The sequence below is a fragment of the Knufia obscura genome (genome assembly GCF_036327395.1).
Source record: "Knufia obscura strain CCFEE 5817 isolate CBS 148926 chromosome Unknown scaffold_5, whole genome shotgun sequence".
Taxonomy (NCBI): domain Eukaryota; kingdom Fungi; phylum Ascomycota; class Eurotiomycetes; order Chaetothyriales; family Trichomeriaceae; genus Knufia; species Knufia obscura.
This window is the reverse complement of record NW_027042691.1, coordinates 1,721,371-1,741,732: the sequence shown is the minus strand read 5'-3', so window position 1 is coordinate 1,741,732 and position 20,362 is coordinate 1,721,371. Positions and strand designations below refer to the sequence as shown.

The 20,362-nt window shown below is 50.9% G+C and overlaps 10 protein-coding genes across 10 annotated transcripts; 4 read left to right on the top strand and 6 right to left on the bottom strand.

Annotated features, from left to right (window-relative positions):
* Positions 1-2,500: 2,500 nt before the first annotated feature.
* PMZ80_005429 (uncharacterized protein) lies at positions 2,501-4,118 on the top strand (the record flags this gene model as incomplete). Its single annotated transcript, XM_064873849.1, has 2 exons — positions 2,501-2,880; positions 2,948-4,118. The coding sequence occupies 2 exons, from the start codon at positions 2,501-2,503 to the stop codon at positions 4,116-4,118; spliced, it is 1,551 nt and encodes a 516-aa protein (XP_064730953.1).
* A 1,589-nt stretch (positions 4,119-5,707) lies between these two features.
* On the bottom strand, positions 5,708-6,835 carry PMZ80_005428 (uncharacterized protein; the record flags this gene model as incomplete). The annotated part of the gene is made up of 1 exon (XM_064873848.1): positions 5,708-6,835. One exon carries the CDS (start codon positions 6,833-6,835, stop codon positions 5,708-5,710), a length of 1,128 nt encoding a protein of 375 aa, XP_064730952.1.
* A 379-nt stretch (positions 6,836-7,214) lies between these two features.
* ERV1 (Flavin-linked sulfhydryl oxidase of the mitochondrial IMS) lies at positions 7,215-7,881 on the top strand (the record flags this gene model as incomplete). The annotated part of the gene is made up of 2 exons (XM_064873847.1): positions 7,215-7,348; positions 7,398-7,881. The coding sequence occupies 2 exons, from the start codon at positions 7,215-7,217 to the stop codon at positions 7,879-7,881; spliced, it is 618 nt and encodes a 205-aa protein (XP_064730951.1).
* A 456-nt stretch (positions 7,882-8,337) lies between these two features.
* PMZ80_005426 (uncharacterized protein) lies at positions 8,338-9,486 on the bottom strand (the record flags this gene model as incomplete). The annotated part of the gene is made up of 1 exon (XM_064873846.1): positions 8,338-9,486. One exon carries the CDS (start codon positions 9,484-9,486, stop codon positions 8,338-8,340), a length of 1,149 nt encoding a protein of 382 aa, XP_064730950.1.
* Positions 9,487-11,457: 1,971 nt separating this feature from the next.
* Positions 11,458-12,204, bottom strand: COQ7 (ubiquinone biosynthesis monooxygenase Coq7; the record flags this gene model as incomplete). Its single annotated transcript, XM_064873845.1, has 1 exon — positions 11,458-12,204. One exon carries the CDS (start codon positions 12,202-12,204, stop codon positions 11,458-11,460), a length of 747 nt encoding a protein of 248 aa, XP_064730949.1.
* Positions 12,205-12,651: 447 nt separating this feature from the next.
* Positions 12,652-14,496, top strand: RTF1 (RNA polymerase-associated protein rtf1; the record flags this gene model as incomplete). Its single annotated transcript, XM_064873844.1, has 1 exon — positions 12,652-14,496. One exon carries the CDS (start codon positions 12,652-12,654, stop codon positions 14,494-14,496), a length of 1,845 nt encoding a protein of 614 aa, XP_064730948.1.
* Positions 14,497-15,055: 559 nt separating this feature from the next.
* On the top strand, positions 15,056-16,726 carry CYS4 (cystathionine beta-synthase; the record flags this gene model as incomplete). Its single annotated transcript, XM_064873843.1, has 1 exon — positions 15,056-16,726. One exon carries the CDS (start codon positions 15,056-15,058, stop codon positions 16,724-16,726), a length of 1,671 nt encoding a protein of 556 aa, XP_064730947.1.
* A 373-nt stretch (positions 16,727-17,099) lies between these two features.
* PMZ80_005422 (uncharacterized protein) lies at positions 17,100-17,979 on the bottom strand (the record flags this gene model as incomplete). The annotated part of the gene is made up of 3 exons (XM_064873842.1): positions 17,100-17,708; positions 17,759-17,885; positions 17,933-17,979. 3 exons carry the CDS (start codon positions 17,977-17,979, stop codon positions 17,100-17,102), a joined length of 783 nt encoding a protein of 260 aa, XP_064730946.1.
* A 204-nt stretch (positions 17,980-18,183) lies between these two features.
* PMZ80_005421 (uncharacterized protein) lies at positions 18,184-18,907 on the bottom strand (the record flags this gene model as incomplete). Its single annotated transcript, XM_064873841.1, has 3 exons — positions 18,184-18,630; positions 18,676-18,802; positions 18,849-18,907. The coding sequence occupies 3 exons, from the start codon at positions 18,905-18,907 to the stop codon at positions 18,184-18,186; spliced, it is 633 nt and encodes a 210-aa protein (XP_064730945.1).
* Positions 18,908-19,132: 225 nt separating this feature from the next.
* On the bottom strand, positions 19,133-19,804 carry PMZ80_005420 (uncharacterized protein; the record flags this gene model as incomplete). Its single annotated transcript, XM_064873840.1, has 1 exon — positions 19,133-19,804. One exon carries the CDS (start codon positions 19,802-19,804, stop codon positions 19,133-19,135), a length of 672 nt encoding a protein of 223 aa, XP_064730944.1.
* Positions 19,805-20,362: the final 558 nt, after the last annotated feature.

Sequence of the window (20,362 nt, the reverse complement as noted above, 5' to 3'; positions counted from 1 at the left end):
AGCTGTGCAATCGAAATGGAGCAAGCCGGCGGCTGGGCAGAATGTTTCTCTCGGCGAGACGGTCACATATGGCGACTACTGACTGGGTGTTCTATCATGGCCCTGAACCAACTTGTTGGTGTGAACTTCATATTCTACTGTAAGTCCGGTCCACTGTGCACACCCAGGCTCGTTGTACTAACATATATCGAGTCGGTACACAATTCTTCCAGGAAGCTGGTGTCAAGTCACCGTTCATCATTCAGCTCATTACCAACTTGGTCAACGTGTGCTCCTGCATTCCTGGATTGTGGTTAGTCGAGAAATGGGGTCGCCGTCCTTTGCTGATGTTTGGTGCTGCCGGCATGTTCACTTGCCAATTCATCGTGGCCGGTGTTGGACTGGGATCGAGTACTGATGTTGCCAACAACGTGCTAATCGCTTTCGTTTGTTTCTACATCTTCTTCAATGCCATGACCTGGGGTCCAGTCGGATGGTAAGTGCAGATGCCTTCTATTAAAGTTTTGCTATCTTCGAGCCTCGGTGATTGCGGTGGCTAATCATTCTTGATAGGACTGTCGTGGGAGAGATCTTCCCTTTGCAGATACGTGCGAAAGCCGTATCGATGTCTATCGCCAGTATATGGGCTTTCAACTGGTAGGTCCCTGAACGATACATGACGGTCCAAGTTTCAACCAACAACGAGCCTCACTTTCCCGCTTTACATCCGAACCACATTGCATAGTGTATTTCGGCTCAAAAAAGCGCGATATGCCCAGCATCCCCATCCCAGGTTCTGCCGTTACAGGTTTACTAATGTATATGTATAGGGCCATAGCGTATGCAACCCCTTATCTCATCGAGGACGACAGCCAGTCAGCTAAGTAAGCTAAACGACTCTCATGCGAAGACATGGAAGCTGACCAAAACTTTGAACAGTCTCGGGTACAACGTCTTCTTCATCTGGGGCACATGCTGCGGGATCGCCTTTCTGTTTACATACTTTTGTGTATATGAGGTATGTATCTCTTCCCGGTTTCCACTGATTTCTATGGGCCACTGAACTAATAAAATTACTATAGACCAAGGGTTTGTCACTTGAACAAGTCAACGAACTGTACGCTGTCTGCAGTTTCGCCCCGAGATCGAATGCGGCACGGAAGCGACTACAACAGCAAGCGGCGATTGACGCTGATAACCCTACAAGCAAGGTCGCGGGTCTACATAACGAGAAGGAAGGAACGACTCTGACATACGTCGAGGACACGTCCAGAGATTAAAGCCATACTCGTTGGGGTTTGGAGGGGCAAGAACATCCAAGAGTAGCAGGAGGCTTGTCTTTCAACTTTGAAAAACATGTAGTGGTAGTTCAAATCATCGTGGACTGGCGAGATAGCTTGCTATGTCGATTTCGGATTTATACAATCTGGTCATATCTAGTCATGCTCCTTTTCAAAACCAAAGCTCTTTCAGAATTCTTACAGCAGCTCTCCGACTGCTTGCCACTCCTGTTCATCACGTGAGACATTTTGGTTTTCCACTGCAATTTCTAGAAGTCACAATAAGTTACAGAGGGCAACGATCCGCGTCGCCTCCCATCTGCCTTTGGTAAATAGCAATTTCGAGAATCTTTGATTTCCCCCAAACACATGTAACTCGGTTCTTGTTCAATCAGACTTCCTAATTCGAACATGGCCGACGGGTGTCTCCATTGGTGCCTCTGGCTCTTTCCCATTCTTGTTGTGATCGTCGTAAACTGGCAAATCTCCCGGCAAGCAGGCAATTCTTCTTTCAGCAAACACTTCCGAGCCAAGCTTTTCCTTCTCCGGAACAAGACACGGAAAACATGAAATCGGAAGGCCAAATTTCCAATCTCGTGCCGAGGTGCGACGCTTGGGGTTATCCTCCACGGCAAAGTAAAGAGCCTCTCTCGTGTCTTCGGTACGGGTAGTAGTACTCGGTAAGACCGTGTGGCAGGCGGGGTAAGATCTCATATGCTCAGTCCACTTTGGCAACGAGCATGGTCAATCTCGACACACCGAAGCTAGCACTTCAGGTACAGCTTAAGACAGTCTTAGTGCTCATTTCTGTCGACCGGCGGACAACAGTGAGTAAAACCGGGCAGGTTCTCCGCATTCAGAACCCTTCAAAATCAAGTTGTCCGCCAAGTTTTGTGGGGAATTCCCCAGGATGACCACCCGAAAGAATGGTCAATGGACGTCATATGTTACTTTCGAGTGGAAACGCAACGACGGCACGACCGCTGATGACTTCTTGGACACTGGAGAGTTGTGTCTACAAGGGAAGCACGTTCCGTTACCAAGACAGGCAGGTCAGCTAGGTATCTATGTACCTGCAGCTGATCGATGCCGCTGATCTCCCGTCTCCAGAAATGTAGATGCATATATAGAGGCCATTGCAGCCTGTGAGAGGTGAGTTCGTTCCTTCACTCCAATCAACGGCCTGTCTTCTCGACAAGACAAAGGTACCTGTTGCATTCTCCAAGATGATTGGGACAACCATGTTGCTCAGCGTGCTCGCTACCAGCGCGTCCGGCCTCTCTATTCCTGGAAGCAATGACCGCAACCTCGAATCACGACAAGTCGCGGACGAGTTGACATGTCCCTTCACCATATACACAGCGCATGCCAACGTGAGTCATGAGCCGTACTCGACTGGCAAGTACCACTTGGGCTATCAGCGTCCTCCTCCATCATGTCGAACTTGGAACTCCACGCAGATCGAGGACAACATTGAAGAGATGAGGTCCGTGATCAAGGATCCAGACTTATTCCGCATCTTCGAGAACAGCTTTCCCAATACCTTGGACACCACGGTGAGGTGGAAGGGAACTGCTGAGGGATCTGATGAGGAGCTTTCCTTTATCATCACGGGTGATATGTGAGTACTTCTCGAGACCTACAGGAGGCATCAGCATCCATGCGGCAGACATGCTAACGATCTTCAGCGATGCAATGTGGATTCGAGACTCAGCAGCCCAACTCCACTCCTATCTGCCCTTCGTCATTCCGTCCGACGAACCTGACTCATTCGCCTCTCTGTTCCGAGGCGCGATCAACCTCCAAGCTCGATACCTGCTGCAGTTCCCTTACTGCAATGCCTTCCAACCACCACCCGAGTCCGGCCTAGCACCCGCCAACAACACCGAACAGAATAAGGACACCATCGTTACGCCCACCCCAGACGACAACCTGACATGGCAATGCAAATACGAGCTGGACAGCGTAGGATCCTTCTTCCAGCTATCCACCGACTACTACAGCAAGACAGGCGACTTCGAATTCTTCGGCAAGTACCAATGGGTCAAAGCAGTTGAAGCAATGATGCAGCTCGTCGACGAACAGCTATACCCGACCTACCAAGCCAATGGTTCCATCAACATCGCGCCATACACGTTCCAAGCGCTCACTTTCCGGGCCACGGAGACATTCAGCAACAATGCGTACGGAAACCCCGTGAACGGAGGAACAGGTCTGGTTCGATCTGGGTTCCGACCTTCAGACGACGCGTGTATCTATGAGCTGTTTATCCCGGCCAACATGCAGTTGGCGTATACTCTCGAGACGACGGTAGAGATCGTGGAGAAACTGGGCGGAATGGATGATCTTGTCGAGCGAATGAAGACACGGGCGAGCCTCATTCGTGGGGGTATCGAGCAGCATGCCATCATCAACGGCATGTACGCTTTTGAGGTCGACGGGTATGGTGGTCTTGCTATGATGGACGACGCAGGCGTGCCCAGTCTGCTTTCCGCGCCATTTTTGGGATACGTGGACAGAACCGACCCCGTTTACCAGAAGACGAGGAAGTGGATCCTCAGTGAACAAAACCCATACTGGATGCGAGGACCCGTCCTCAATGCTGTTGGCAGCCCTCACATCGGCCCCGGGTGGAGTTGGCCGATGGGAACGATCATGCAGATTATCACGAGTGATGATGACGCTGAGATTGTTGATGCGTTGGGACAGCTTGTTGCCAGTACGGACGGGCTAGGTATGTCATCCATTTCCGATGGTGTTGATCAAGTTTGGACAAACATGCTAACACGATATTCTCCAGGTTTGATGCACGAGTCTATCTTCGCCTCGAATCAGTCATCCTACACACGACCATGGTAAGCAAGCGAAACACCTTGAGATGAGCAAGCGGCTAATTCCATATTCTAGGTTTGCCTGGGTGAACGGGCTCTTCGGGGAAATGATTCTGGACCTCAATGAACGAAAACCAGAGATCTTGCAGACAAGCTTTCAGTAGATGTCAGAGTTAGAGCCGACTCTCGCGAATGCAAATGAAAAGATATTGTGCATGATCTCGAATCCATGAATATGCTAAGGAACATGTCTGCCCTCCAGTGTGTAACTATCGTAAATATCGATATATTTTTGACCATATATCGTGATATCGATATATATTGGGTCTAATGTATATATCATACGTACATATCGATATATATCGATATATATATTATATACACTACGTGACGCTAAGCCTACCACTTATAGCAGATAGTGGCTTAGAATTTCTTCTGAGAGATAGTAAATACATAAGTAAGGCTGCTAGGTATAAACTATAAGACATCTAGGGGTATACGCTAGCTAAGATAGTCCTAGCTCAGGTATTAATATAATATATCGATATATCCGATATATATCGATATCGAGAAATCAGGAAAATTACATATCGATATATATCATATCGATATAATATCGATATACATATCGATAGTTACACACTGCTGCCCTCATGCATCAGGTTTATATAAACTCTGTAGAAGTACAGTGTGCTTCGTACCTCTATCCAGCCAGTGAATTGAAATGTTCAAGGAGCGCAGTGTACTAGGTTACGCAAATTCCAGCAATGAGGAGATGAGACTTATTTCAAGCTTGATACGAAAAGTCAAAGCCTCTGAAATGCAAATGTGACAAGTCGCCAAACTTGCAAGCATGGCAGACAAGAACTCTGAAGGTGAAGATGACTACGGTGGAGCATTAACGCATCAGTGGAATCGCAATGCTTGGAATCTGCCGTGATCTGCCTCCTTGACGCTCGAGTCTCTCCAGGACCGCTCAAGCATCGGCTTACGTGCTCAATACGAGTCAATGGTGGCCCCCTTTGCCCATCCTTCCATTAACGCATCGTGATATCCTCAGCCCTCACAAACACTCAACACATCCTTTCATCGCAACACGAACACAATGGCCCTCCCAAACCTCCGCCGCCTTTTCGTCGAAGCACGTACGGAAGCAGAAGAGAACGAGTACTCAAGGAATGCCGTAAGCAAACTCTTCCACCATAAACTGCAGTAGAACATATGCTCATCATGTATTAATAGTTCTATAACCTGGTACTTTTCATATCATCAGTAGCTGTATTCAGCTTAGTCGCTCAACGCATGAGTACAAACAATGCTATCAAGTGAGCTCTGATCGAGCGTGCATCTACAATATCAACATTCGTGCTGCTCATGGCGGGATACAGTCGGTGTGGATGCGCAGCAGCGGGAGCGCTTGACAGGCACGATGAGTGGGACTATGCCTCAGAGCGCATTCCTCATCTGACGAATCCACCAAAGGAGACTGGTGTCGTCTCAGCGCAACACGACCTGCCCGACCACTGAGCACGAGTTCCCACTGTCCGCCATCAACGACAATAGCCACTACACGGCTCTCCGACAAACCTCACCACACCACCACCAAACCCTCCTCAATCAATCCGTCTCCTCCCCATCCGAACTCAAAAAATCATAATTCGCCGCCCCCCTAACCAACCTCCTCTTCGGCCTCCCACCATCATCACCCTCCCTCCCATCCTCCTCATCACCCTCGCCCTCCTCCCCCTCCTTCCCCCACCTCTCATTCCCCTCCTTCACCGCCTCAATATCCGCCGCCAACTCCCTCGCCTCCTTGATCTGCGCCGCCTTCTCATTCGAGTACCGTCCTGTCATACCAACATCACTCAGCAAACTCTTCAGATGCGCGATCTTGGCTTTAGGTGTCTCGAACGGTTTCAACTCCTTGCCCCAGACTTTGCGGATTCCGCATTTTACGAGCCAGGATTGGAGGCGTTTGATTTCTTCGGTGTTGGGATCTGATTCTGTGGGTTTGGGTTTTGTGGTGGTTGAGGTTGAGGATTTACGTGATTTGGTGTCGCCATTCTTGGCTTTTGGGCCTTTCTTTTTGATGGGGGCTGGCTCGTCGATTACGGAGGAGAGTTCGCTGGATGTATCGTCGTCGCTGTCTTCCACTTTCGAGGTCGGTTGCGGTTCTGGTTTGGTGTCAACTTCCTCTTCCGAGTCGTCTGCAACATCAGATGGTGCGTCGGATACTTCAGATTCTGAGGCTGCTTTCTTCTTGGGCTTCGACTTTGCTTTTGGTTTTGGCTTCTCCTTCTTCGGTGCGGCTTTCTTCCCACCCTTCGCGGGCTTCGCAGCCTTCCTAGCTTTCGCTTGAATCTTCTTCTTCTTCGGCACTTCCTCTTCCTCTTCCTCTTCACTCTCCGGCGGCTCACTCAGCGCCGTACTCTCCTCATCCTCATCCTCGTCATCCTGCTGCACCGCCTCGACTCTACTCTTTTTCCTCGCCCTCCCACCCTCCACCTCGGCCTCCGGACTTGCTCTCTTTTTCGAGGCCGTCTTCTCCTCTTCGCGTTTGTTAAACTGATCCTGTATTATCTCCTTGCTCCTCTCCTTCCACTCCTCACTCTTGAAGAAATCACTCTCAAGACCCAATGTACTCTCTGCCTTCGTGCGTATCTTCTTCACGGATGCGTCGGGGTCATCGTAGAGGGCGCGGACTGCGTTGCGGAGGGAGGTTTCGAGGGCTGTGTCTGTGGGCATTTTTGCAGTGGATGACTCTGTTGTGGTATTCTTGGTCTTGGGGCACGAATGCACGTGTGAACCTGGGGTCGTGACTATGCGACGCTCGAATCTCACAGCAGCTATGTGTGAACGGTGTCGAGGTACTTTCCTGTACACACCCGTAGGACAAAGCTCCAGCACACTGCAACGCGTAAACGTGACAGCGCGTTTCCCCGCGTGTCGTGAGGTGGAGACTTATCGGATCAATCTCGGCGATCTCGGCGGACGAAATCGGGACCAGGCATTAATTTATCTGGTTGACGTCGAGGTCGATTGATTTGTCAGGCGTCGCCGCCGGCGCGCTCAAGCTGTTTCCTCTCTATTACAGCGAAGCGAGTGTCGCAAATACAGTGTGAAGATGCCAGGGTTATTAGAAGAACAATCCGACCGCAAAGACGAGGACACGCGAAAGTCACCATTTCCGCATGCAGGCGCAACGACATCGAATGCGCCGCTGCCGAAAGGTGTTGTGCTAGATAAAGATGGCAAGCCGTATGCCTCCCTCAAATTCTCGCAATGACGGTCTACTAACACCTCGTAGATGTAAAACATGCACATCCTCCGCAGCATGGATGTCAATGATGAAGTCCTCCACCAAACCTTCTACCTCCTCCTCCTCACCCGCCTCCCAGTCCATCCCCAGCACAACAACAGCCCCCTCACCCCCCGACTGCCCCCCCGACGTCGAAGAACTCGGTCGCGCCAGCTGGACCCTCCTGCACACCATGACAGCAAACTATCCCGACTCCCCACCACCCGCACACCAGGCAAAAACGAAATCCTTCCTACACTTATTCTCACAACTCTACCCGTGTTGGGTCTGCGCCGAGGACTTCCAGAGCTGGATGAAGGAGCCGGAGAATGATCCTGAGGCGTCGGGGGCGTTGAAAACTCAAGAAGGGTTTGGACGGTGGATGTGCGCGGCGCATAATGCTGTTAATGGGAAGTTGGGGAAGAGGGAGTTTGATTGTAATTTGTGGAGGGAGAGGTGGAAGGATGGGTGGAGGGATGGAAGGTGTGATTGAGCGGGTGGACAGAGCAACTGATCTGAGTGTTGATGTTATGAATCATGTATAGATTGTATAATTGCATAGCGAGGGAGGACTTCTGAGTTTGCACGGGTAGCGGGATTCTCGACTCTATTATGTGTATAATGCTTGGTGTACCTTCTTGCCGGACGTGGTCTCATATGATCGTTGAGCTGTTCTCGAAAACCTATCAATGGAGGATGAACAAAGCCACCGAAATCAAGCAATACCATTTTGTCAAAATCTTTTTTTGTGGCCCTATTGTTTCGAATCCTCCAACATCTTCAAGAGGCTGATGACTCTAGGCAAGTCACCCGCAGGACGTGTATGTCGCAAAGCAGTGGCTCATGGCATGGAAAGCGTTTCTGCGTCTGAAATGTCTATCGTGACCACTAGTTGTCTTCCTCTTCATCGGAATCGGGGATGACACACTCTAATGCGAAGATCTTCAGTTCAATTCTGAATGGAGGACTCGTCCCCGCTTTGGGACCATTCCGACCCTGAACTGATCTCCTTTGCTAGCAACCGAGCCCGTAAGGATGCTTCCTGGTACTCCTCGTCATCGTCACTCAGCACAACAGGTTCATCTGCTGTACCAGTCTTGGGCTCGTTGTCAGCCTCGTCTGCGACCTCAATCTCCTCCTGCTCGTCCGGCGCGCAGGCTACAGCCAACTCGGCTTCCATGACAGAGCTCTCGGGGATCGGCACTTCAGTATAGTAGATGGTCTTGTGTTTGGTGTAAGGGTTGTAGTCTGCCCGTGGTCCATAGAAATCCCCCTCCTCAAGGTTGTCTCGCTTTTGCTCTTCGTACTTGGCCCAAGCAGGATTATCGATCTCGGTTTTGGCAGGGTACGTGATGCCCTCCCGTACGAACAGCAGTTGTTCGTAATTAGTATGGCTCTGGTAGTGACTCCTGATGTAGAGCTTTCCACATGCCAAAGTATGAGACGCACAGAGTACAGCAAAACTCTTGAGGCCAGGCGAGCGCCTAATGTCATCAGTCCTCCCCGACTTTCCGTAGCTGTATTCCAGAAATGTCGGACGAACAGCTGCGGTAACTTGCTGAGTGTCAGGCCTCCTGTTCGAAAAGGATGTTGATGGCTGTGAGATAGTGAGGCACTCAACACCCGTCAAGCCATCCTGAAACGCAGGAGTAATATCACCCACGAAGTTCTCAATCTTCCTTCTGCACAGCCATTCACCCAACTGTACGTTTTTGATGATGCTAGCGTGGTACGGACCAATCTTCTTTACGAACTTATTCACTGCTGGGGCACTCTTGAACTCGAATGTCTGACTCTTGTAGAAGAACTCCTGAACTTCACACCGCATGCGACGATTGACATGAAGCATATGAACGGTTTGTGTGTCGACCTCCTTTGCTATGTCATGCTGAGAATAGATCTCGACGACTCCAGTACATTTGACAATGTAGTCATAGATCATAAATCGAATCTCGGTGGACAAGCTCATGAGCGAGGCTACCTCGTCATCGGTGACAGCTTGTTTGACGGGAGAACATGAGATTACCTCGGGATCGGTAGTGAAGCCTTCGAACGGAGAAGATGGGACATTGGTCTCGTCGCTCGTGGCGTCTGACATTTTGTCGGCGGTGATCAGGATGGCAGGTAAATAGAATTGAGATGTTTCGAGCCTGCAGTGCACTCTTGGAAACGAAAGGTCGTCGATGAGTCTGACCGCTCGCCCGCGGAAGGGTGCTCGAGGCTATTAATCAGCAAGAGAGAAGCTGAGGAAGAAAGATAGTCAAGAAGAAGAATCAGAAAAATAAAATGTCAATAGGAAGGTAGAGTGCAAGAGCGGCGCAGAGTGTGTTTGTACGGCAAGTGCAACCACGGCGCCCTAACACTGGCAGTCACGGCACACTAATATAGTTGATTTCGTTCGCAGGGCGAGGAAAGTGTGATGTTGGAAGTGAAACTGGTAGCACCGATCGATAGAATAGGCACCGTCTTCGGAGACACCATGCGCGCCTGTTTGCCAGTCTCGTGAGCATGCGACATCTGCAGGACCGCATGAAGATAAACTTTAGAGTGGACCATTTTTAACATGATGGTCACAATCATGCTTGAGAAGATTGATGTGCCAGCACGGGGTGAAGGCCCTTGGTATGGTGGTACCATCAAGCGGCTGCCTGACCGCGCATTGCGCTAGCCCTCCTCGCAGCACAACACATAGTAGCTTCCGCACCTGCGACGACAGAACAGAAAAGCCAATAACTCAACATGAATACTGGCATCAAAAGTGGCAGCAGCAAGCAAGAGTCGCAAATTTCGTCCAAGTATGCTTGATATAGTCAGCATTGTGGCGACGACTCTCAGTCGGCCGCAAGCAGTTGATGTGAGAATGAGATGATTGTCATTGCACCGATCGCCTGCAGACTGAGTCTCGGTCTTGGGCAGTTGCGAGCCCCCTGATGTGCCCAACACAGTCATGAGGCATGGCAGGAAGGTGCCAGGTGCCTTTGTGCCTGCCTTACCCGACTTGATTTTGTTTGAGCTCATGACTCTGAAAGTCACTTGTGTTAGATAACATATGCTGCATCAACTTGTTTCAAATCAAGATACTCGACCGAGCATTGTTAATGACAACACCTGTTCACGAGTCTTGGTAAGCCCAAACGGCAATTCTCCCTTTCCCTCTAGCATCTTTGCGTGCTTGCCGCCACTCGAAGATCCGACGCAGCAAAGAAACTCCTCGAGACTGGAGGAACATTCATCGACCATCTCACGCCTAAGCCGACCGAATCTCCCTCATTACCCTTGCTGGTTTATGTTGTTCCTTCTAATTCCTTCTGTTGGCCACAATTTCACCGTGAGAGGTGAGGCCTCGGCGTTTGTCTGGAGCACTTCTTCTACGATTGACAGGCTCAAATCCTCACGATGTGCCACATCATCATAACGAAGTCGATCCATTGTGATGACGTGGCTCATCACAATTCTCGCTATGTCGCTTGCCCCAAATTCTGGGGAGAACCATACCACCGAGCAGGTCGCTGCAAGAATCGAAGGGAGTTGCACGAAGAATATGCTGGAGACTGTCCAAATTGTGGATGGGTGGAGGTCGATGAATTCATACCTGTCACAGGGCCGTGGGGCTCGACGGCCACAGCCATACCCGAACCACTCGATGCAACAGAATCTCCGGAGGCAGAAGAGACATCGGATTCCAATAGCGGATCTTCCCCAGAGGGGTGGTTCTGGTCAGACGCCGAGGAGGACGAGCACTCGGATGGGTTGGTGGACGAGGACACTGATATCACCCTTGAAGAATACTTCGATGAACCTCCGAAGCAACAAACATCCGAAGACATCCCTCTGATCCCGATCTCCGTTGCATGATACAGACAGGACGAGCAACGCTAGGCGGAGGTTGGATTTGTGTTTGGGCATGCAATTGTCGACAATAGATGTATAGAGAGCTGACCAGGAGGAGGGTATGGCATATCGTTCCACGACATATCGGATGCGGCATAGTGAAGCTGCTGCACTATCGTTCCCGTTCAAGGCATCACAGGTTTTATCCTTCATCCCGGACCTGGAGCACGAGGCAATGTCATATCCTTTCACTGACCCAAATGGCACCCTTGCAGCCGTACTGAATGACCTTTGTCAATGGCTCGTACGGCTGTGCTTCTTTTGCATCATGTTCCACAGCATGATCCAGATGTTCCAGCTCCTCATCTCGAATTCTCTTGACATCCTCAATCAATGTCGCCAGCTCCGGATCCAGCTCTTCACCCCGTTCCTTCAGCTCCGTCATCCATTTGAAGAGTTCTCGTACTTGGCTGTTGTAGTGGTTGCCAATCTCTGTTTCCACAGCTTCTGTGCATGCCATTGCAGCCTCTTTTCCCATCATGCCAGTGGTCCATCCAAGAGCTGTTGCTGCAGCTTGCCATACGGGGTACATAGCCGTCGGCCGTATCCGATGCTTTGCTAACAGCTCGTTGAAGGTTTTGAAATGTCCTGCCTCTTGATCGTACATGTGCTTCATCAGTGGTTGCAGGTTGGGGTATGCCTTCACTATTGGTGGCGTCTGAGCAGTGTAGATTAATGTTGCAGCCAGTTCTCCAGCTTGATTCACCCTCAATGCGCGCTCCAAGAACTTTCGTTGTTCCTTCGTCAGCTGTATCCTCCCCTTCCTGTCGGTGGGCTGAGATGCTTCCCCATCACTGCTTAGAGCATGCGTCGATGCAGCACGTTGGAAGTTGGGACATCGCACGACCGCGCTGCGAGTGCCATTCCCTACCACATTGCTGGATACTCTACCGCAGATTGCACTTCTGGAGACGAGGATATTCATCTTACTTCGCAAAAGGCAGAGAGTGCTACAGTGCTTGATGGCGTTCTGCTCTGCATATCATGATGCTCATCCGAGTCATGGATGACATGGGCCGGTCGCCGTCCGAGTCAAGAAATTTTTGGTGCTGAACCGCTGGCACGGTCCCGTTACACGTCTCTCCTGTGCCGCTGCTTCCTATTCATACTACAAACATATTGCGCAGTGCTTCTCGGATCCTCTGGCATTTCAAACCTCTTCTGACATTTATCTCGCCTTTCTATCGCTCTTACTTGAACGAGCGACTCGGCAAAAAGCTCGTCTTACCAACTTCGTCCCGAATCCTCCTACGATCTGTCACTTCACTATATCTTTACTTTACATTCACGACGTGTGCTTGCTTTCTCGACTGTCACTTAGTTTGCTTCACCGGCTAGCGCCTACACCGAAAATCACTAATATCTCTTCACCATGGCCGACCTCGACGCTGAACTCCTTGCCCTGGCTGGCGGAGATTCTTCTGGCGATGAGAGTCTCGTATCACCTCAACGCAGGAAATCATCATCTCCCGCAGCGTCTCTCAAGGAAGATACTCCTCCACCTACAAGAAAGTCCATTGCGAGAAAAGTTGTAAAAGGCCGCAAACGCAGAGACTACTCAGACGACGAAGACGACATGTCTGGCTCGGAAGCATCAGCATCGGCTTCCATGTCCCAGTCCGAATCAGAAGCGGAGTTCGAGACAACAGATGACAAGCCCATGTTTGCCTATGAACGACTCTACCACAGTGCCGCCGACAAAGCTGAACTTGACGCGAAGCCAGAAATCGAACGCGAAGCTATCCTTGCAGAGCGGAATGAGCTTCTGGAGAAACGAGAACAGGATGTTCAACTACGACGGATGTTGCAGACTCGAGCCAAAGAAGAGGCTAAGCATGCGAAGAAAAGGAAAGCCAGCGCGGCGGATCTGGATGAGAAAGATCCGCGGAAGAGTTCGAGGCAGCGTACAAAGGTTGGCGGTGAGAACAAGAGCGCAATGGCGGCTTACAGGAAGCAAAGAGAAGAGAAGGCACTGCAAGCCGAACAACGCAAGAGCGGGGCGCCCGTGTCGAGGAGAGATCCTCTACTGGACGAATATAGCGATGCTGATGCAGAAGGAGAGTCAGAGGATGACAGGGACAGAGGCTACAAGTACGATTCGCAGAGGCGGCGGCAGCGGACACCTACTCCTCCTCGCGACGATCCGCCGGCTGAGCTGAGTGACATTCAACGTGTCCGAATAGGTCGAGAGAACTTCGCTCAGGTGGCCTACACGCCTGGCATGGAGGAAGCACTTACCAACTGCTATGCTCGTGTGTGTCTTGGGCCAGGTCGGAACGGTGGCAACGAGTACAGACTCTGCAGTATCAAAGGTTTCCAGGAAGGCAAGCCATACGCGATCGAAGGACCGAATCGCAAACAGATGTTGGTGAATAAATACATACTGGCGGCTCACGGTAAGGCGACGAAGCCGTGGTCATTCCTGGAGTGCTCGAATAGCAAGTTCACAGATGACGAGTGGCGCAGGTATCGCACGACCATGGCCAACGAAGAAGGTCGAATGCCGACTCGAGGTCAGATCTCGAAGAAGCTGGAGGAGATCAATAGACTGATCAGTCATCGCTTCTCCGACATGGAGATATCCCAGAAGTTGAAGCAGCAGAACGCCATATTCGACCAAGTCAATCGAACATCAGAGCGGAAGGCGATCAAGGAGAAGATCATGGATGCCGAAGAACAGGGCGACGAAGATGCGATCAAGGAGCTGGAGCATCAACTTATGAACCTCGTACCCCTCAAACTTGCCATGGGCACAAGTCTGAACGCAGGTACAACTGCAAAAGCAAATACTGAAGCAGATCGACTGGCCGAGCTGAACAGGCATAACCAGAAACAAATGACGGAGAACTATCAAAAGGCGGCCATGCTCAAAAGAAGGCAGTACAAGAAAGCACAGGCACAAGCACAAGGACTTTCGAGTGCGTCAGACAAAGATAAGTTTGCTGTTCCAGGAGCATCCCAGACTAAGAGTCTGGATGATGATCTCTTCGGGAGCGCAAGCGATATCTCGAGGGCCGGTACACCCGTCAATGGCACGAGTCGAGCCGGTACACCGTTGGCTTCGAAGCTGGGCAACGGCGCGAACATCTCGAGGAGTGGGACGCCTTTGTCAATGAGGGCCGGTGGCGAGAAGAAGGGTCTGCCTGTGATCAAGAAGACGAAGCGGGATGATGAGGTGTTGGCGGGAATGGATTTGGGGATTGATATTGACATTTAAACTGTATATTATTGCATGGTCCCGGCCAGAAAAGCGAGATAACGGCTGTGTTCCTGCTCAATATTGGCAATGAATCAAGTTTCAGGACGAGCTCGATGCTTTTGTTCTAGCCCTGATTTGGGGCTGCACGTGTGTCATACTGTGATGGTGAACCTTCGACCACCCGCCGGAAAAGCGGAATGGCCGCTTCAAGCACAAATTTGGGCAGGTATGGCGGCCACTCCGCTTTTCCGGCGGGTGGACGTACCCCCTGCTTCTCCGCCGTCTTCCGCCCCATACTCTTATCTGCTATCGATAACGGTTATTCGCGGTCGGAAACATTCATTGCATGATCATTGTGATTGTTGCGCAAAAGGCGCACTCCTGCCATTCACTGCAACGTCTCTTCGTCTCTTGTAGACAAAGCACCTGCCAGAATTCCACGAAACTTTCACACATCTGCAAGCAATCTGTTACATCTCATAGGCCCAGCTTCTCTACGACCCTCCGAAGCAAACCACCCCTCCCAGACCACCCGTGTTTGCCCTTGACCCGACCTCTTCGATAACAATCACCCACCATGGCCGACGCCGCACCCCCGTCAACACCCCGTCCCTTCAATCAGGGCATTCGCTCAACCATAACAGAACAGATAGGCAACACACCCCTCGTCCGCCTCAACAAGATACCCCAGTCCCTCGGCCTAGAATGTACAGTCCTCGCAAAATGTGAATACTTCAACGCCGGCGGCAGTGTCAAAGACCGTATAGCCCTACGCATGATCGAACAAGCAGAGAAAAGTGGAAGGATAAAACCCGGCGATACACTCATTGAGCCAACGAGTGGTAACACTGGAATTGGACTAGCGCTTGTCGCGGCGGTGAAGGGGTACAAGACTATCATTACGTTACCCGAGAAGATGAGTGCGGAGAAAGTGAGTGTGCTGAAGGCACTGAATGCAACAATAATACGGACGCCCACGCAAGCAGCTTTCGATAGTCCAGAGTCACACATCGGTGTTGCGAGACGGCTGGAGAAGGAGATTCCGAACGCGCATATTTTGGATCAGTATGCAAATCCAGACAATCCGGCTGCGCATGAATTTGGAACAGCGGAGGAAGTCTGGGAGCAGAGCGGCGGGACAGTCACAGCAATAATAGCAGGCGCAGGCACAGGCGGCACTATCACAGGGTTAGCCAAGGGACTGCACAAGCACAACAAAAACATCAAGATCATAGCCGCAGACCCCCAAGGCTCAATCCTCGCCCTCCCATCAATGCTAAACGACGAACAAAACGGCACATCGTACAAAGTAGAAGGAATAGGCTACGACTTCATCCCCGACGTCCTAGATCAGCAATGCGTGGATAAATGGTACAAAACCGACGACCGCGAGTCCTTCCACTACGCCCGCCGCCTCATCTCAGAGGAGGGTCTGCTAGTCGGTGGCTCATCCGGCTCCGCACTTAGCGCCCTCGTCAAGGCCGCACGAGATCCAGATCTAAACCTAACCAAAGACGACGTTGTGGTTGTCGTCCTTCCAGACTCAATCCGGTCCTATCTCACCAAATTCATCGACGATGACTGGCTCGCCGCGAATGATCTCCTCCCACCTACACCACCGCCTGAGCCGAGTTCCCCCGTCACCGAGAAAAAAGAAAAAGCCCAAGATGCCTTCCACGGTGCCACGGTCCGTAGTCTTCGACTCAAACCAGTACAGAGTATCCCCGCCGATCAACCCTGCACCAGCGCCATCGAAATCATGCGCGAGAAGGGCTATGACCAACTCCCCGTGTTAGGACCGTCACCGTCTAAGAGATTAGTTGGTCTAGTCACACTCGGTAATCTCCTTAGTCGGATCTCGCATGGCCGCGCAACCGGTAAATCACCAGTCAGTGATGTGATGTTCGACTTTACGAAGATCAGCGAGGTGATCACCAACCCTCAAGACGTGAATAACATGGGTCTTGAGGCGGGAATCAAGAATGGGATGAGTGAGGAGGGACATGAGAAGACGGAGGGGAAGGATGAAAGTACAAGTAAGAAGAATGATAGGGGGACGAGTAGACGGTTCGTGGAGATCACGATAGATACGCCGTTGAGTGCGTTGAATAAATTCTTTCAGTGGCAGGCTGCGGCTATTGTTACGGAGAGGGAGAAGGGGGAGGGCAAGGATGGGACGTTGAAGCCGATTGGGGTTATTACGAAGGTGGATTTGTTGACTTGGATGTTGAAGGAGCAGAAGGCGTGATCTGACTGATGGTAACGATGCGACTGCCAACGGTCAAGTTCTCACGACCTCAGGCAGGCACCACAAACGGATCGCAGCTTGAGCTGATTTGACAAGATCAAGAAGGAGGTTCAAGTGAATCATTTCCATAGCAAGGAGTTCATGGCGTCGGTCATATGAAGTGGTCGTAATACAAGCGCTCAATATCGACTGCCATTGAGAATTTGAAGGCTGGGCTGTTTATCTGTTCATTCCACCCACATCATAACCACTCTCCCGTAAATGAGAATCCATCAGTGTCTCTTTATACCTCTCCGTCGTCACGGCCTTCTCAAAGGACCCGCACCCGCAGAACTGTCTGTCGTACTCTGACTGAGAGGAGGCACTCCCGAACCTAAGTCCTTCTCCTGAGTATTCGCTCGAGCTCAGCGGCTCTCTGTGCTCGTACTGCGAGGTCTTCTTCGGCCTTGCGCTTTGCAGCAATGCGATCACTCATCTTCTCGAGAAGAGTGCGCTCGAGCTTGCGTTTTGGTGCATTTATAGTAGGCTTCACCATTGCCTCTAGCTCTGCCTGACGTTTCGTCAGAGCCTTTATAAACTCCAGAGCCAAATCTGAGTTCCGTGATACCATCTCTTGGAACAGTGGGTCTTCGACTACCCTAGTTGAAGAAGCACACAGACCGTCCAGAATCGCTTTCTTGAACTTGTTGGTGTCTTGGTAAGTCCAGGTCCAGACCTCCTCGATATAAGATGCAGTGGCTGACTTCTGCAACGCAGACTGCTTATCCCAACTTGCACAACGGTCTTGCAAGTGGCGACACAGGGCCTCTAAGCCGGCGTCTCGAAGTTTTGGTAGGTCGTACTTGTCGCCTAAAGTGTACGCCATCTTCATGTGGTCGAAGGTATTGAGTGCTGGGATTTGCAGGGTATAGAGGTACTCCAGCATCATATCGATTCCGTCTTCTGGGTCATCGTCGAGTTTGATGGTTTGTGACTGCGCTTCCTGGCAGAGAATCAGTATGGGTCATGTCACTTATATTGTGGGTAGTGTACCTGGAACCCGCCAGCGCAAATCACTTTGAAGAAGTCGCATCTGGTACAAAGGATGGCGCGGTGGACTTTCCATGTTCGACTGCCGCTTGTGATTGTGAGATCTGACCATTCCCCGTTCTGGTATAGACTGGTCTGGATTAGTAGATGTGCTTATTGGTTCTCGGGGTGACTTACGCCTTTGATGCCTCTGCGAGACTTTTGCTTGATGGTGCTGAAGCCATTGTATCAAGGCAAGCAGATCAGGATTGATATGGAAGATTCAATTTGGGATGTGACAAAAGATTCTGTGGTTTGACGCGAAAAGAAAACAGTTGCTGTGCCACGACGCTTGACAAATTGAAAGTGAAGAAATGGTGAACGTGTCCGTACATCATTAGCCGTCTTGCTTGAATAGGATCTCATATTCCTACGCACTGTGGCGTGGATTACTTCGTGCGACTTGTGCCCATCATTTCCTTCATAAAAGCCAGGCCAAAGCTCTTGTTTCGCCAAATCAAGCTCTGGAAGTCCACTTCGTCGAGCAGCGAACGAGCTGGAACTCGCAGTCCTTCCAATGCAGCACTCTTGAAGGCACCGTGGCTGAGCTGATCTACCTCACTTGCCGACCAAATGTCTTCGACCATTGCGATCATGCGATCTAGTTTGCCCTTCACGCTGTAGACAATGCAGGTACTCTTGATAACCGTGCAGAGGGTAGTGAAGCCCGCTGTCCTAAGAGGAGGCAGGTTGTACTTGTCGCCTAGCATGTACATTTCTTTGGCGGAATCGAAGGTGCAAATCACGGGCACCTTCATCGTGTAGATGTACTCCAGCATGAGCTCTACTCCCGTCGGAGGATCATCGTCGAGCGTAATGATCTTTGATGTAGCCTCCTACAGCTGTTAGACGTTTCTGTCAGAGACGGGCGAAGAACATACCGAAAAGCTGCCACTGCATGCCGCTTTAAAGAAATCACATCTTGCACAAACTATGTTGCGATGTACCCTCCATGTCCGATCGCGACATTTGATGGTGAGATCAGACCAGTCACCAGATTCTAGCAAGCTGTACTCGATCAGCTGTAGCCTGCGTAGAGACTGGAATCACTTACATCTTCTGTGCCTTTGCTAGATCTTGACCCGAGTCTGTGGCAGCCACCGTGGGAGGCATGGTTGGAAATTCTTGCAGGCAAAACAGGAAGAGGCTAGCATAGGAACAAAACTGAAGGTGCAGATGAAAAGGAATTGTCTTAGATAATCGCAAAGAGCCGGATGTCGTGTGCGGGATCCTCTGGTAAAAGTGACAAAGCTTGGCACAGTGAGGGTTCGTGATCAGTCGTAACTCGCAATGTTGATATTGCACTAGCTGTGCAGATAAGCACTCACTGTCTGGCCATCATAGTATATCCCCCAGTGCCTCATCCAAATTCCTCCCCTCCCTCCACGGCACCCTCTCATTCCACCTAGGCAATCCAACATGATTATGCCACGTCACCTTCATTCCGACATCAGATGCACCCGGCACATCCATCGAGCTGCCAGCCACAAACAACGCCTCGTCCGCAGTGACACCCAGCTTTTCCAGCACATCACGGTACGGCTTCGGATTAGGCTTGTAGAAGCCGCTCTCCTCTGCCGTGACCGTCTGATCAAAGCTGAACTCCTTCGAATCCGTCTTCTCCCTGACTACCTTCTCACAATTGCTGATAGCACGATGACCAAGCTCATTCGAGCAGTTCGTTACCACCGCAAGCAGATATCCCTGTGCTTTCAGCTTGGCAAGCACATCCGGAACCTCTGGCCACGGCAAGATCTCGTCCATGCGCTCGAGCAACGCTTTTGGAGCAGCAGAAGACAAGGCAACATCCTCCGCGGCCTGACGAACAAGGTCTTCGTACGGTTTGTACGCATCACAGCCATATGTGATCTCTAGGTAGCGCTTTCGCCATGCTTGGCCGGTTATGACGTCGCGTTCATTTTCTGGAATTGCTCCGTCCCAGATGGTCCAGCTGTTTAGGAGAGCTGTCAGGAGGTCGAAAATTATGGCTTGTGGCTTGTAGGATGCCATAGTGTCGGGTGCTACCAGAGGTCTGTTTATGGATGACTGCGGTGCAGGATCTCGATTTGCGTAGTGAACGACCTTACCTTCTATTGCCTATGCACGTTATATAGCTTTCTCCTTACCTCTAAACCTGGAGCAGGAATAGTTCAGCCGGGACAGCGTGAACGGGATCCTTCCGGTTTTGCCCGTAGAAGACCATCTTGTTTACTAGGATGACTCATTTGACCTGACCAAAGAGCCTCATGCTTCGGTGGTTGATCGTGGTAGGGGCATTATGTTACTCCCACGAAGGGGAGAAGTAATAGATGCTGTCTTGGCTGTGCAACTCCGGGAAGATCTTTAAACGGCCGAGAAGAAACAAGGACTACGGCAATCATCGCTTCGTAGAAGCGCACATTGCATAGTACGGTAGGATTTGCGCGCCAGACGCGTTCAACCAAGTTGAACCATCGAATCGACCTCGTTGTTGGTTGCCCAGAACCGGGCAAAGTGCCATCTGCATCCTGGCTGGGGTGATAGCATGTCCAGTCCCCGTCTCCGACCACATTGCCATCCCTCTACAGA